This window comes from Cavia porcellus, unplaced genomic scaffold, assembly GCF_034190915.1.
Source record: "Cavia porcellus strain 051 isolate PalLab524CR breed Dunkin Hartley unplaced genomic scaffold, mCavPor4.1 scaffold_17, whole genome shotgun sequence".
In the NCBI taxonomy this organism is placed as follows: Eukaryota; Metazoa; Chordata; class Mammalia; order Rodentia; family Caviidae; genus Cavia; species Cavia porcellus.
Window position 1 is genome coordinate 54,468,503 of NW_026947500.1, and position 17,568 is coordinate 54,486,070.

General features: G+C 39.8%; 1 protein-coding gene across 1 annotated transcript in view; it reads left to right on the top strand.

Annotated features, from left to right (window-relative positions):
- The first annotated feature begins 12,827 nt into the window (after positions 1-12,827).
- Positions 12,828-17,568, top strand: part of Tcn1 (transcobalamin 1) — a 31,617-nt gene continuing 26,876 nt past the window's right edge. The window contains 3 exon segments of the mRNA XM_063229093.1: positions 12,828-12,907; positions 14,201-14,289; positions 16,658-16,796. Of these exon segments, the coding sequence (XP_063085163.1) occupies positions 12,828-12,907; positions 14,201-14,289; positions 16,658-16,796 (308 nt within the window).

Below are 17,568 nucleotides of genomic sequence, written 5' to 3' on the forward strand. Positions count from 1 at the left end.
CATACATGCGAGATTGATTTATTTCACTTATGAGTATGGTCTCAAGCTGCGCCCATTTATTGATAAATATCTCAATGTGATCCTTCTTTATAGCTGAATAATATTCCATTGTATAGAAATACCACAACTTTTTTATCCATTCCTCAGTTGATGGACACTTGGGTTGTTTCCAAGATCTGGCGATTACAAATTGTGCTGCTATAAACATAGGTGCACATAAATCACTGTGGTATGATGCTTTCAGTTCTTCTGGGAATATGCCTAGAAGTGGAATAGCTGGAATAAATGGGATTTCCAATCCCAACTTTTTGAGAAACCTCCAGACAGACCTCCACAAAGGCTGTACCAGTCTACACTCCCACCAACAGTGCAGGAGAGTTCCTTTTTCCCCACATCCTCTCCAGCATTTGTTGTTGTTGGTTTTCTTGATCCTGGCCATTCTTTCAGGAGTGAGATGGAATCTCAGTGTGGTTTTAATTTGCATTTCTCTGATGACCAATGATGATGAGCATGTTTTCATATATTTATTTGCCATTTGCATTTCTTCATCTGAGAATTGCGTATTCATCTCAGATGCCCATTTTTGGATTGGATCTTTGAATTTTGGAGGTCTGAGTTTTTTTAATTCTTTATATGTTTTAGACAAGAGTCCCTTGTCTGAGAGAGAGTTCACTAAAATCTTTTCCCAGTTTGTGGGTTTTCTTTTCACTATGCTGGAGATTTCTTTTGACATGCAGAAACTTTTTAATAAGATGTGGTCCCAGTTATTGATTCTGGGAAGTGTTTCCCGTGCGGTTTGAGTCCTGTTCATGAATTCTCTACCTACTCCTATGTCTCCAAGGTTTCTACCCACTTTGTCTTCCAATAGATTTAGTGTTTCTGTTTTAATATTCAGATCTTTGACCCATTTAGATTTTAATTTAGTACATGGTGATAGACATGGGTCTAGCTTTAGTTTTCGGCAAATGGAGAGCCAGTTTTTCCAGCACCATTTATTAAAGAGACTGTCGTTCTTCCAGTGAACCTGCTTGGCTCCTTTATCAAAGATAAGGTGGTTGAGTGTGTTTGTAGTTGTGGTTGTATCTTCTAATCTATTCCATTGATCTTCGCCTCTGTTTTGATTCCAATACCATGTTGATTTTACTACTGTTGCTTTGTAGTATAATTTCAAGTCAGGGATTGTGATGCCTCCTGCTTTGCCTTTGCTGCTTAGAATTGCCTTTGCGATTCTAGGTCTCTTCTGGTTCCAGATGAAATTTAGGAGTGATTTCTCTAGATCTATAAGGTATGTTGATGGTATTTCTATTGGGATTGCATTGAATCTGTATAAGAGTTTTGGGAGAATGGCCATCTTCACAATGTTTGTTCTTCCTATCCATGAGCAAGGGATGTCTTTCCATTTCTGAGATCATCTTCAATTTCCTTTTTCAGTGTATTATAGTTTTCACTGTATAAGTCTTTCACTTCTTTCGTAAGAGTAATTCCTAAATATTTCATTTTTTTGCTTGCTAATGTGAATAGTCCAGTTTCTCTTATTTCCCTCTCTGTAATTTTGTTGTTCGTGTATAGGAATGCTATTGATTTCTGAGTATTGATTTTGTATCCAGCCACATTACTGAATTTATTTATTGTATCTAAGAGTATTTCAATGGAGTTTAGGGGGTCTTCTATGTAGAGTATCATGTCATCTGCAAAGAATGATAACTTAACTTCTTCTTTTCCTATCTTTACCCCTTTTATTTCTCTTTCTTGCCTAATTGCTCTGGCTAGTACTTCCAGTACTATATTAAATAGGAGTGGTGATAAAGGACATCCTTGTCTTGTGCCTGATTTTAAAGTAAAGGCTTTCAATTTTTGGCCATTTAGAATGATGCTGGCTGTTGGTTTGTCATAAATGGCCTTTATTATATTGAGGTAAAGACCATCTATTCCAATTTTCTGTAGAGTTTTTATCATGAATAAATGTTGGACCTTATCGAAGGCTTTTTCTGCATCTATAGAAATGATCATGTGATTCTTATTTTTGGCTTTATTGATATGGTGGATTACATTTATTGATTTGCGTATGTTGAACCATCCTTGCATTCCTGGGATGAATCCCACTTGGTCATGGTGTATAATCTTCTTGATGATTTGCTGGATCCTATTTGCCAATATTTTATTGAGGATTTTTGCATCTGTGTTCATTAGGGAGATCGGTCTATAGTTCTCTTTTTTAGTTGGGTCTTTCTCAGGTTTTGGTACTAGAGTAATATTTGCTTCCAGGAACGACTTAGGAAGGATTGCTTCCCTTTCAATTTCATTGAATAGTTTGAGGAGTGTCGGCATTAGGTCTTCTTTGTATTTCTTGTAGAATTCTGCAGTGAATCCATCTGGGCCTGGGCTCTTCTTGGTGGGTAAGGACTTAATTACATTTTCAATTTCAGTAACAGAGATTGGGTTATTCAACAGTTTTACATCCTCTTGATCTAGCTTTGGCACTTCATATGCTTCTAAGAATCTGTCTATTTCTTCTGTGTTATCAAACTTTTGAGAGTAGAGGTTTTCGAAATAGGTGTTGATGATCTTCTGTATTTCTATTGGGTCTGTAGTGATTTCTCCTTTTTCATTTCTTATTGCATGAATTTGAGCTTTTTCTTCCCTTTTTTAATAAGGTTGGCTAGGGGCTTATCGATTTTATTTGTTCTTTCAAAGAACCAACTCTTTGATTTGTTGATTCTTTGGATTGTTTTCTTAGTCTCTATTGCATTGATTTCTGCTCTGATTTTTATAATTTCCTCTCTTCTTTTGGCTTTGGGCTTGACTTGCTCTTCTTTTTCTAGCTGTTTGAGGTGTAGCATCAAGTTATTTATTTGTATTCGTTCTGTTTTCCTGATGTGGGAACTCAGTGCAATAAATTTTCCTCTCAGGACGGCTTTCATTGCATCCCACAGGTTCCGGTAAGTTGTATCTGTATTTTCATTTTCTTTTAGGTATTGTTTGATTTCTTCTTTAATTTCCTCTGTGACCCACTGATTACTCAAGAGTGTGTTATTCAGTTTCCATGTGTTTGTGGGATTTTTGCAGTATCTTTTATCATTAATTTCTAATTTCAGAGCACTATGATCCGATAACATGCAAGGGATGATTTCAGCTCTTTTGCACTTGTTTAAATATGTTTTGTGAGCTAATATATGGTCTATTTTAGAAAATGATCCATGTACTGCTGAGAAGAATGTGTATTCTGATGTTGTTGGGTGGAACATCCTGTATATGTCTATCAAACCCATTTGTTCACAGGTATGATTCAGTTCTGTTATTTCTTTGCTCATTTTCTGTCTGGTTGATCTGTCCCTTGGTGTCAATGGCGTATTAAGGTCTCCTGTTACAATTGTGTTACTGATAATTTGAGTTTTCATTTCTGTTAATAATTGTTTTATATAACTTGGTGCTCTGGAGTTTGGTGCGTATATATTTAAGATAGTTATCTCTTCCTCTTGGAGTTTTCCCCTTACAAGTATGTAGTGACCTTCTTTGTCCTTTATGGTCATTGTTGGTTTAAAGTTCACGTTGTCTGCAAACAGAATGGCTACTCCTGCCTTTTTCTGGATTCCTGCTGCATGAAGAATTGTTTTCCATCCTTTGACTTTCAGTCTGTGAGTATCCTTCTGGGTTAGATGGGTTTCCTGTAAACAGCATATGGTTGGATTTTGTTTCTTGATCCATTCTGCTAGTCTGTTTCTTTTGATTGGTGCATTGAGACCATTTACATTAATGGTTATTACTGTTAAATGCTGGTTAATTGTAGGAATGTTATCTCTCTGCTGTTGCATCTTTATCTTTCTGTTCTGTTTAATTATTTGCTTTGCTTAGTGGTTTTTTTCCTTTGTGTATCTAAACTGTCTTTCAATATTTTTTGCAGGGTCGGTTTGGTGTTCATGAAGTTCTTCAGCTGTTCTTTGTCATGGAAGTATCGTATTGCACCATCTATTTTGAATGATAGTTTTGCAGGATATATCAATCTTGGTTGGAAATCATTTTGCTTTAGGATCTGGAATATTTCACTCCATGCTCTTCTTGACTTTATCGTTTGTGCTGAGAAGTCTGCTGTGATTCTGATAGGTTTTCCTTTATAAGTGATCTGTCTTTTCTCTCTGACAGCTTTTAGTAATCTATTCTTGTGTTGGATTTCTGGGATGGTGATTATTATATGTCTGGGTGTAGTTTTATTTTGGTTATGAGTGTTTGGAGTTCTATATGCTTCACTGATCTTGATGTCAGTTTCTGATCTCATGCTTGGGAAATTTTCAGCTATTACTTCTCTAAATATCCGCTTGACATCCTTTATGTTGTCTCCCTCTCTTTCATTAATCCCTATCATTCTTATGTTATTCTTCTTTGCATCGTCTTGCAGTTGTTGAATTGTTGTTTCCTGATTCCTTGTTATTTTCAAAAGATCTTTCCTTTCCTGTTCACTAGCTGCAATCATGTCTTCAAGGTCTGAAATTCTATCTTCACTTTCATTAAGGCGGTTTTTACAACTTTCAGTGGAGTTTTTTATTTCCTGTATATCTCTGTGCATCTGCATTATGTATTCTGTTTGTTTCTTATATTGCTCGTCTAGGGATTCTATCTTTTTGTTTAGTTCCTCTAATTTTTTATCTGTGTTTTCTTTAGATATATTTAGAATCTCTTTCATTTCTTTTATCATTTCTTCTTTTATCTGGGAGATTATTTCGAGTTTGAATTTCTTTAAAGCTTCCTGGAGTTGTTTGTCAACTTCAGTAGCTATTATGTCCGATATATGAGGTGGATGGGATATATTTTCTTCTATATACATTGCTCCTAGGGTTTCCTGAGATGGGCTGGAGGTTTGAGGTTGTAATTTGATCTTTCGTTTTGTCATTTTGTATATTTCTGTGTTTCAAGTGTTATTTGAAAGCTTCCTCAGGATCTGTTGAAAATCCCCTTCTATGCTTGGAGCTACTGAGCCTCTGACACCGCACTACCCCAAGCCATTGGGCCTGCAGAACCAGTGTCCCTCCTCTGCCTGCTCAGAACTCCGCAGTTCCAGACAAGCTGGGCCTCAGGGACACTGTGCGCCCACCTGCCCCTTGGAAGATCCACAGCTCTTCAATTGCAGCCGGGTTAGGGTGCTCTCCACAGGCCACAGTGCCTCAGGAGCCTGTGATCCCTCCCTGCTTGCGGAGATATCCACATTCCTCTAGGCAAAGGAAGGGACTTCTGCAGGCACTCCAGTTCCGCCCAGCTCCTCCTCTGCAGGCAGATGGCTAGGCGCGGCTGGGCTCGGGGGTTAGTGTAGGCCCGCCCATCCGTCAGGAGCTCAGCAGACTTCCAAGTGTAGCCGGGGGGGGGGGGGGATGGGGAGGCAGCTGTAGTGGCCTCTAACCCACTGTTCCACTTCTCTGCACCCAGAAGCCTGGGGGGTCCGGAACAGTCTGAGATTTGGGCAGACTGTGCTGGGCACTCACCACAGGCTGAGGTGCCTCAGGAAGCTGCGATGCCTCTCTGCTTGCAGAAGTATTCAGTCCTTCAGACAAAGGAACGGGCTTCTGCCTGGCTTTTAGGTTTTATAGTAACCTGTGGGGCCGTGATGTTTGATGCGTGTTTGAAAAACACGGTGAGTGTTTGCATTTGAAGTAGCTCCTTACAGTAAAAGACAGCTTGCTACTAGTCCCCATCACAATTCCCCTCACTTTTACACCCTCACCCCATTGTCCTTCCCTCTGTCCACAACAGCTCCAGAGTCTTCTTTCGTGAGTGTCTTCAGTTGTGCTGTCGTGGCTGTCTTGATTCATAATGCTGACCTTTCATGTTCATTTTGACTTTGGGGTGGAGCCATAAGTCACATGGTGCCAGATCTGGTTATAAGGTGGGTGGGGACAGATGGTAGTGCTTTTATGAACCTGTCTTTCTGTTGGGTGGTATTGAGTAGAAACAACCATTGTATTTTTATTTTTAAATTTTATCATACCTGGTAAAGACATTCATGACAGAGGACTTCCAGAACTGCTTCCAAAAGTGGCAAGAATGATGAGATAAGTGTGTTCAAAGTGAGAGAAGGGGAATGAGAGAAGGGGAATCCAGAGGAAGACTGTTTGGGTCTCTGTGGTGGTGGAATGTGTATGCTCTGGAAAGGAGCAGGGGACAGAATAATGCCATCTTCTCCTCCCTGTCCCAGCCAGCTGGCCTTGTCCCCATCTGTGGAACCTGAAAATATATCACATAGATTGAACAGTAGAGGGGAATTAAAGTTACACATAGCACTGGGGTTGCTAATGAGTTGACTTTAGACAGGAGCATTAGCTAGGATTATCTGTGTGAGCGCAGTGTATCCATGGAGTCCTGAGTGGGTGGGGGAGGTGGGAGAGTGAGCAGGAGAAGCAGCCGTGCCGATGGACACAGAGGCCACAGTGATGGCGCTGAGGGCAGAAGGAGTGTGAGCTGTGGAGGGCTGGGAGTGAACGAACTGGGAAAGACCAGGGGTACACTCTGAAGGGGGTGCAGCTCATTTACACCTAGAGTTTAGCCTGGTGAGACCCACTTGGATGTCCAACCTCCACAACTTTAAAATTATACATTTTTCTTGTTTTATGTTAATAAAATTTTGTTCTTCATTATAGCAAGAATAAAGCTCTAACACTGTATTAGTCACCAGCACGACTCTGCCCTTGGGGTCCACTTCCTGCTGGGGATCACCCCGAGGTGACCACACACCTGTCATGTCCTTGCTTCTCACCATGCATGGGTTTCCTGTAGGTTAACACTGGCACCCATGGTTGCCACAGAATATGACACAGCAGTTGTGCTTAACAAATACTGGAATTCCACAACAGGAACCCTGCAAACCAGACATTTCTCCATTAGTACTGTTTTGACACTTTGGTTAGCTCTTCACTTGGCTCAGCCATTTGCTTATTTCCCTATGCCTGGAATTTTGTTGTTGAAGTATATATGCCTCCACACCCACACCTCCCTCCATATCCCCACTCGCATTCACTCATGTGTTTTACGCACATTCACTCATGTGTTTATTTTCCTAGGCCTAATATTTTGTTGTCAAAGTTCTCTGTCTGTCTCTGTCTCTCTCTGTGTCTCTGTTTTTGTCTCTCTCTCTTTGTGTGTCTGTCTCTCTGTCACTGTGTTTCTCTCTGTCTCTGTCTGTCTGTCTCTGTTTTCTAGAAGGTTTATATGTGGAGATTATTGTTTCCTATGGCAACAGACCTATGTTTCTCTCCTTAGATTTAGTCTAGGTTCTGACTTAACAGTCCTAAGCCTCAGGTGCTCCTCTTTAGGCAAATGTGAGCAGAGCTAGGTCTCATGGCTAGAGGTGTTCCTGAATCAGCCTTCATCAGTCTATGAGATTAACGGTGCTTCTTGGGCAGCAGCATCACTTTGATCCCTTTAGAAAAAACACTTGCTGGGGGAAATTCTGTCCTTTGTTAAAAATGGAGGCCTGACGTGCTAGGACATATAGGAGCCACATTTGATCCAATCAGAAAAATTAAATGAGAACTGAAAAGAAGTTGCTTTTTATTAAGGATTTAATTTTTCAGGGATGGTTTAACCTATGCCAATCAATAAAAGTAATACACTACATCAACAGAGCCAAAAATAAAAATCACATGGTCATTTCAATAGATGCAGAAAAAGCTTTTTATAAAGTCAAACACATGTTCGTGACAAAAACCGTTCAGAAACTTGGAATACATGGTGTCTGCCTCAACCTCATAAAGGCCATCCATGACAAAACAACAGCCAACATTATACTAACTGGACAAAAACTAAAAGCTGTCACACTAAAAGGAAGAAGACAAGGATGTCCACTATCGCCACTCCTATTCAATATAGTTCTGGAAATACTAGCCAGGCAATCAGACAAGAGAGAGAATGAAAGGAATAGATACAGGAAAGGAAGGCATTAAATTGTCGCTATTTGCAGATGGCATGATACTCTACGTAGAAAATCCAAAAATTCCGTTAAAAGATCACTAGAGGTAATAAACAAATTCAGCAATATAGCTGCATACAAAGTCAACACTCAAAAATGAATAGCATTCCTATACACAAACAAAAAAACTCTAAGAGAGAGAAATTATGGAAATATCACCTTTCATAATGGCATCTAAAAAAATGAAATACGTAGGAATCAACCTAACCAAGAATGTAAAAGACCTATATGCTGAAAATTATGCTATGCTAAAAAAGGAGATTGAAGAGGATATTAGAAAATGGAAGGCTATTCCTTGCTCTTGGCTAGGAAGACCCAACATTGTGAAGATGGCCATACTCCCAAAAGTGTTTTACAGATTTAATGCAATCCCAGTCAAAATAACATTAACATACTCACAGATCTAATTTTTCCCTTTATTTTATTTTATTTGTACATGTTTGCCATATGTGCATTTTAGTCATCTGGGGCATTTATACACGCACACAGTGTAGCTCATTTCTCTTTTAATTTCTTTCCCTCCTCCTCCCTCGCTCTTCCTCTAGCCCCTGTTCCAACTTCTCATTCTTGCTGAGATTACTAATTTTAGTTCATGGCATATAAGATCCCCATTCAATGAGGTTATTAGGACCTTGTACACGACATCTTCAGTCCACCTATTTGCCTATCCCCTCCAAATAAGGCAAAGTACGAACTAAGAGAAAAATAAAGATTTAATTTTAAGAAAAGTTTTAGTTTTAGCAAAACTGAGAAAGGTACAGAGATAATCTGTAGACTATCATGTCCCCACACAAACCTAGCTTTCCTGTTGCCAACATCCTCTACCAGAGTGGCATGTGTTAAAAATGATAGACCTACATTACCATATGAGCATTGCAAAGGACGTCATTTTAAGTGCTATTTACAGCTAACAATAATGTCATGTGTATTTCAAAATTGCCAAGAGAATACATTGCTAATGTCTTACCACAACAATGTGAATGAGGAGATGAGCATGTTAATTAGCTTTGATTTTTTGCCTGTGTATTCTGACATGAATATCAACCTGGTTTTTATTGGGAAGTAGGAGGAAAATAAACATGGGAGAAGAACAACGGTTGCCAGGGGAGATGGGTGTGGAAGTGTGTGGTATTATTCTTCAAGCTATGGGCTATCTTTTTATGCCCAAGGTTTATTGTTTTCCTTTTGCTTCAGGAAACCTCTTTGTCTCTGCATACTGCCTGTGCAAATTGGTTTCCTCCCTTGCATGTCTCCCTAAAAATTTTCTGTTGATCTCAGAAGCTGCAGACGAAAGCTTAGACCTCGATCTTGGCCTCTACTTGCCCCAGGTTCCCCAAGTTCCTCAGTTTATCAGACATAGGATCTTATCTACTATTACTTCTCTTCATCCTGAGGTAATCCTCCCTCTAATAACTTTTGAAGTCCTTTTTAAAAAGGATGTGATCAGCATGTGCTCTCTTTGTATCACTGTGGATCTTCTGCCGACATGGGAGAGGGATGGGGACATTGTTGGCTGTCCTGCTGGGGATGGGATAAATGTAAAGGAAGGCAGAAGGTCCATTTCCACATGGACGTCCATGTGAAAAAGGTTCAAGTTTGTTAGTGTTTTCTCCAGTGAACCTCCAAATCTTCTCCATTGTGGACCACATAATTACCAACTTGTGAAAGGAAGAGGGAAGAGAACTGGGTCAGATGGTTTGGTTACCTCAATCTGAGAAAAGCCATCTATGACAAACCAATATCTAACATGGTACTAAAATGGACAAAAACTGAAATCTTTAACTTTAAAATTAAGAACAAGAAAAGGATGTCCATTATCACCACTCCAATATAGTTCTGGAAGCATTAGCCAGAGCAATTAGACAAAAAAGAGAAATTAAAGGAATAAAAGAATAAAGGAAAAAGTTAAACTATCATTATTTGCAGATGACATGATACTCTACATAGAAGACCCCAAAAACTCCGCTAAAAGACTACTAGAGTTAATAAGCAAATTCAGCAGTGTAGCAGGATACAATGTCAGTCAGATACAAAGAGTAAATAGTATTCCTCTATACATTCAACAAACAGAGAGAAATTATGGAAATAATATCTTTTACAATAGCTCCCACAAAAATGAAGTGGGTAGGAAATAATCGAACAAAGGATGTAAAAGGTCTATATTTTGAAATCTACAGTACCCTGAAAAAAGAGATTGAAGAGGATATCAGAATGCAAAGATATCTCTTACTCTTGGATAGAAAGAATCAACACTGTGAAAATATCTGTGCTTCTATAACTGTTATATAAATTTAATGCAATTCTGATCAAAATACCTTTAGCATACCTCACAGATCTAGAGAAAACATTCTTAAAATTTATCTAGAACCAGAAGAGAACTAGAATAGCAAAGGCAATCCTGGGCAACAAAGGCAAGGCAGGAGACATCAAAATCCCTGGCTTGAAATTATACTACAAAACTCCTGTGATAAAAATCATCATGGTACTGAAAATATTGAGGATCAGTGGAACAGATTAGAAGATGTAGATGCAGCTACAAACACTCAACTGCCTTGTCTTTAGTAAAGGGGCCAAACAGGTTCATTAGAAGAAGCATAGCCTGTTTAATAAACAGTGCTAGAAAATTGGCTTTCCACATGCTGAAAACTCATACTAGCTGATGTTTATCAACATACACTAAACTAAAGTCAAAATAGATCAAAATATTAAAATGGAAACACTAAATATACTGGAACACAAAGTAAGTAGAAATCTTGAAGACATAGGAGTAGGCAAAGAGTTCATGAACTAAACACAAACTGAACAGGAAGTATTTCAAAGAATCAATGACTAGGATCTTATCTTATTAAAAAGTTTTTGCATTTCAGAAGAAATTAGCAACAGAGTGCGAAAACTCACAGAATGGGAAAAATTTTAGCCAACTTTCCTTCAGACAAAGGACTTCTATCTAGAGCACATAAAGAACTAAAAAAAAAATCAGGCCCTCTAAATTCAAAGACCCTCTCCAAAAATGGGCATCTGAGATGAACATGCTCTTCTCAGGTGAAGAAATACAAAGGGCAAATAAATATATGAAGAAACGTTCAACATCACTTGTCATTCGAGAGATGCAAATTAAAACAACATTGAGATTCCATCTCATCCCAGAAAGAATGGCTGCCATCAAGAAATCAAAGAATTACAGGTGCTGTTGGGGCTGTGGGAAAAAGGGAATCCTAATCCACTGTTGGTGGGGATGTAGACTGGTACAACCACTGTGGAAATCAGTGAGGAGATTCCTCAAAAATTAGGATTGGAGGTTCCATTCAATCTAGCTATTCTCCTTGTGGGCATAGTCCCAGAAGAATTGAAAACATCATTTCACAGTGATCTATGTCCACCCATGTTTATAGCAGCACAATTTGTAACAGCCAGATCTTGGAAACAACCCAAATGCCCATCAACCAAGGAATGGATAAAAAAGGTGTGGTATTTTTATACAGTGGAGTATTAGCTCTAAAGAAGGATAATATTGAGGCTTTAATACATAAATGAATGCAACTTGATACTATCCTCATAAGTTAAATAAATCAGACTCACATGTATAAATATTGTATTGTCTCTCTAGTTTAAAAAACTGAAAAAGTAAATAAAATGCAAAATGTATGATAGATAATGTGAAAGTTAAAGGGAAAGAAAGTGCTCAAAAGGAAAGAACAACTGGGATAGAGGAAAGGAGAAAAGAAAGAAGGGAAAAGATCATATGTGTATATATTTATATATATTCATATATATATACATATACACAAGATAGATAACTGTACTACTAATCTCTGTAAGTTCCTCAAAAAGAACAGCTTGTATTTCTACCATTCAGCTGTTTGATCATTATCTCCATGCTTACCTCTTGTAATCTGAACAACTACTTTGAAGATAACTACTTTGAAGTATGTTACCTAGGGTGAATGTTCTATTATTTTGTTTTGAAATTTTATATCATTGTTTTTGTTCCATTTTGTTTTGTTTTAAAAGAAAAAAAATTAAAATGTGTACATGAAATGCCTAGACACCTCACAGAAGAGGAGGGAGGACCAACAATTCACACGACACCATTTTAAAGGATAATAGGAGAAGGAACCTAGTGGAGAAGGACAGTTTGACTGCTGGTCAGCACTGCAGGTCCACTAGAGATTAGTGAGCAAAATCAGCACTGTGGGTCCTTGATATTTTCCCTCTGTGTTAGTCTGTTTTTGCTGCTAAGAGCTTTGCAGCTCATAAATGAGCCCTCACTCCTCCTAGTTCTGGAGGCTGGGAGGCCTCAGACCAAGGTGACAGCAGATTGGGTGTCTGACAAGGGTAGACAGAGATGTTGCCTTCTTCCTGTCCCCCCACATGGTGCAAGGAATGGGGTCTCACTAGGGTTTTCTTAGAAAAGGCACCAAGCCAGTTTGTGAGGGCTTCACTTCCTTGACCTAATCAGCTCCTGAAGAACCCATGCCCTGATGGCATAGCATTGGCATTTGGGTTTCAGCTTATGAATGTGGAGGACACACATATGCCAATGACCGCAGCCTCGTTAAACTGCATGAGTTCAGACACGGCACAGACGTAACTGGAGTTAAGCAGGGCAGGGTCAAAAACAGTATTAGAAACCAAGAAAGAGACTGAGGAGCTGAGTATATACTCCAGGAAGTGATTCTAAAAAAAATCTAGAAAACCATCTATGTATAGATGGGTAGAAGTGAGGACATGAATAAGGAAGGGGTGAGACAAAAGGGTGATGCTATTGGTTCTGCACTGATGAAGTTAAGTGAGGATGAGATCATCCCCCAGAGAACACAAAATACTCAAAGTCTAGAAGACTCATTCCGTTCTCACGGGGGATGGGAGGGGTGCGATGTTGACCCCCAGGAAGCATGTGGCAGTGCCTGGAGATGTTTCCCATCAGGAATACTGTGGGAAAAAGGAGTTCTCCTGGTCAGTTTGCTCACAGCTCAGGAAAACCCCCCAACGTCTACAACATGCAGCACAAAACCCACACCCCATTTGGACCCCGACAGAGTCTATCTTATCCTGGGTCCTGCGAGTTCTATTTTGATATTTTGTGTTGAACATCAGTATGTTCATGGACTGAACAATGTCATGTTTAATGAAGTTCTGTTACTCAGGATCAAAGTGAGGGGAGAAGGAAGGAGAGAGAGAGAGGGATTATGAAGAATTGATTCACCCAATCAGGAAGGCTAAGAAGTCCCATCCTCTGCTGTCTGCCAGCTTCAATCTGAGGAAGCTGCTGGCACAATGCAATATTAGCCCAAAAACCTAATAACCACAGGCTCCAGAGGTGCATCCTGAACCTAGGTCTGGAGAGGATGAGATCAGATGCCTGGACTCAAATGGGCTGGCAGGAACCCGAAAGGGGTAAAGCCTTCCTTCTTCCATGTTTGATTCTATTCGGACCCTCAATGGATTTCATGATGTCCACTCTCATGGGAGAGAGAAGTCTCTTTCAGGACACCACTGACCCGAAATCCAATCTCATCTGGAAATACCTTCGTGGACACACCTAGAAATGTTTACTCTCAGCACTCCATAGCCAATCAAATTGACACAGAAACTTTGGCCATGCAGAGTGCAATGCCAAGAGCACGTCCTAAGTCATGGTAACATCCTTAGGTCAGTTGGTTGTGTCCTTAACCACTCTTAAAAGAATTATGGTAGGGTGCACTTTTCACATGTAAGAGAGCAGCCACCCTGGCAGGGCACAAACCCACGTGGGATAATACCTCTCTGCTTTCCCTCCTGGGTGAAAAAAACTCTCTGGGAATCATCTATTTCAGAGAAAATTTCAGTCACAACCACCAGACCAAAGATTCTCCCAGGTTCCAGCCTCCCTAATCCAACCTACTCCAGTTTCATACTTAAAAAATTTCTACTTCCCTTTTTCTAATTTCTCAGGAGATAAAAATGAAATATAGTCCAAGTAGAATGAAAAGGAAAGAAATATTACTGAAAATAGTCATTCGGCTATGTCTTATTAGACTAAAGACATGTTGTAAATGTGAACTTACAGAGAAATTGCTTCCTCATTCTCCCTAGCCATGCCTTTCAGGCTGTTTCCTGATTTATCATTATGTGAACAAATACATTTGATCACACCTCCTGGTACTGCTCAGTGTTTGCTTGTGAGGCAGAGACTGAGGTGACCTGAAGGAAGATCTCTCAGTATTCTCTACCCATCACCCATGCCAAGCCCTGACACTGGGGAGCCAGTCATGGAGAGAGAGGGCCAGCACGCCTCCTCCCCTTAGTTGGACTCCTGTTCTTTTCCTTTATTCCAAAACAATTGTGCAAGATTTTCGGTGAGTACACTTTGGGATCAAGTTAGTCTCCCATGGTGATCTCCTGTCAGCTGACAGCAAGGCCACCTGTACAGACTTAATGAAGGAAAGGTCCCAGGTCAGGTAAACGTGTGTTTGGATTGCAGGAGGGATGCCGGAAATGACAATGACACTTCCACCATGCACATCACTTTGGAGGGACCACAGGTGCAGTGTCCACTATCTCAGTTTTCTCACGCGCTGATCTATCTACCACAGCATCACAAAGAAGTAATGACTTTATTTTCTGCCCTTATTAGACAATTCATCATCCCAGACAGGTCTCAGGACCATGGGAATTTATCCTTTGATTATGAAATGCAATCTATTTTCCTGTTGTTCATCCCATGGGCTTGGATTTAACCTGTGTATCTGCTCACAAAAAAGATAATGAAAATAATCTCTTCCCAATAGTGAAAACTGCCTGCTTTCATGAATGTGCTACGGAATTTCAAGCTGTCTATCTCCCTCCTTGCAACTTTTCCCTGCAGGATGCAGGTCCAAGCCCAGTCATCTCTCTTCCAAATGTTGGTTCTGCAGAGTATATGGTTGTTTTAAAAAAATACTACATTGGGAAATCTGGGCCTGGATCTAGTTTGACCCATTGGTATCAGAATGACTCAACATAAACCTGGATTCTTTATCTTCACCCACAAATGGGGTTATTGAGGGGAGGGTATTGAAGCACTTGATCCCTGAAGTCAGGTGCATGATTCCTTATTTGTGAACTGACCTTTTAACCACCTCAGAGATGACTGGGTCAGGCAGTCTTCCTGGTATTCCACAGCCAAAAAGAGGGGCTCAGCACCACAGAAGACAGGCTCGTATTCAAGCAGGTAAATAACAGAATCTGTCAACCCTAGTTTTTCTTCCTGAAGTGTCCTTTGCCCTGTTGGATCCTGAGAACAGGAGATTTCTATGAAGGCTTTCCAATTCAGATTATTACTCAAAATAATTACATTTATCCTTAGTGGTCAAGGAAGCTGATTTGAATTATTTACCAGGAACTAAAAATTCTGCTTTCAATGCCAGAAAATCTGCCAAACTTAATGCCTTCATGAAACCTCAAATACAATTGACAATTGCTGTATTATACCTGGGGAAAAAAAACTATGATTGTCTTACAATTGTACCATTCAGATTTTCCTGAGAAAAAGGAAAGTGGGAAAGGAAATCATACTTCATGAGTTCTCTAAGTATAATGACAGAAATTCCAGTTAGGCTGGAAAGGAGAATGTAGAAAGCATTTTATAGGTTATAAGTAGTTTCTTATCCCTGTGAGGTAGGAGTTAATATTCATGATTTTGAATGAAAGAAATCACATACTTAACACCCAGTAATAAGTTAGGCAGCAGAGCACAGCAAAAGCCAACAGGGCCATACTTTTCTATGTATCCCACAAACTCATGAGATAATCTGGACAGGGGTAGGATATGGTGATGCTTCTCAAAATTATAGATAAAGTATATGGAGAAACTGTCTTATGGTTTAAGTGATAACAAAATCTAATTATTCTCTTCCCATTCTTTGGAGGCTCCTGGTTCTCTTTTGCTTCCACTGTAAAATGGGACTTCCTCCATGGTTACCCTTGGGATTTGGAACTGCTATAGGCTAAAACTGGGGGGATTTGCGAGGGGGAGTTTACAGCTGAATGATAATCTTGGTGCTTGACCACTTGTACACTCAAACAGTGCAATTTTGGTGGTCAGTCACCAATGTAAAACAATGTCAAAACAATTCAGGTGGAAGAAGCAGAAGAACTGGATAAAGGAAGCAGAAAGAGTCACAGACGGGGAGTTGAGACATGCGTCCTAATTACAATGGAGCTTCTGATCACAGAGATTATTTTAGGGACAGTCTCTTTGTCTTCATTTCCAAAATTAGTGAATGATACTGAGTATCTCAGGCAGAACTGATATTCTCCTGATACATGGTGAAATGATCAGTCTACCCTAGCTGTTAGACTATTGCAACACTTCCACACTGGTGGGAGAAGGCTGAAACCAACCTCTGTTTTGTTCCCCCAGCCTAGCCTGCGGTCACTGAATTGATCTAGATACATATCACATGGGTTACTGTTTTCATGGACTCACTGTGCCTAGCCTTCATATTTTCTCTGTGTGTTTCTCACACACTAATACAGTTGTGTAAATTAGCTGAGCCAACAACCACAAGGGATATGGACCACAGCTAAGAAAGCTGACAATCGAGAAGCAGCAGGGATTTGAACCTGGTCCAAGTCCAGGCTTCATCTTTGAGCATTAGTGTTTAATGAAAAGGAGGAGGAAACAAAGCTGCCCTCATCTACTTCATAATAATATTGCAGTGCTTCTTCTCTCTTCTGCCACAGAGGTAAGTGAAGAAAGCTACTTCCTTCTAAACCCTCTGTTGAATACAATGACCCATTCAAAACACACCAGGGGAACACAATCTTCTTATGTCCTGCTGTCTCTCAGACTTTCTGGGGTCCAGACCCAAACTCTAATCCAGCCACTCTCATAACACATCAGAAAGAATTCAGGAAGCAAAGGTGAGTGCCTGTGTTCTCTGGAGGATTTAAGAGATCTGCCTGCTTTAAAAGGTTATCTTCCTGAATCCTAAAAAGTAGGCATCTAACGTACCTCTGCCACAGTTCTCCTAGATGCACAAAACCTGGTGACAGAAAGCTGCCTGAAAACACCAATCCCATGCTGCTCACACTGGGACTTAGTCTTACTCCTTTGGGTTCTAAAAATCATTTCCCTTCAGAGACCATGAAGGAAAGCAAAAAAGATATGGACTCTCATTCACTGAGACGCTGCATGAACTGGCTGAGATCACAGCATAAGGATGTGATCAGAAAGCTTATAGTAGAGAAAAAGACATAGGTTGAAGAGATTTGGGACTGGGTGTGAGTCCAGGATCAGCCCACAGCCAGTCACTTTTCAGTGTGAACGAGTTTTCTAATTGATAGGAGACGGAACTGAAGCCCACTTATCTCCTTGTAGAACTATGAGAAGTCTGAGAGTTTTTATATTCTATAGAGCAGAACATAGAAATCAGTTATTACTATAAAAATGACACCACACAGAGAGAAAACCCAAAGTTTTATTGAAAACTATTTTTCTTCTGCTTTCCTGTTTATAAAGATTACATGTTTACGAATATCTCATGGTGTTATGGAAAAGCTAAGATCTAGCTTGCAGTTATTCAGAATAGCTATAAAAGGCTCAGTTTCGGGACAAAGTGAAAATATTAGTATTGTATAAACTAAAAGACAAA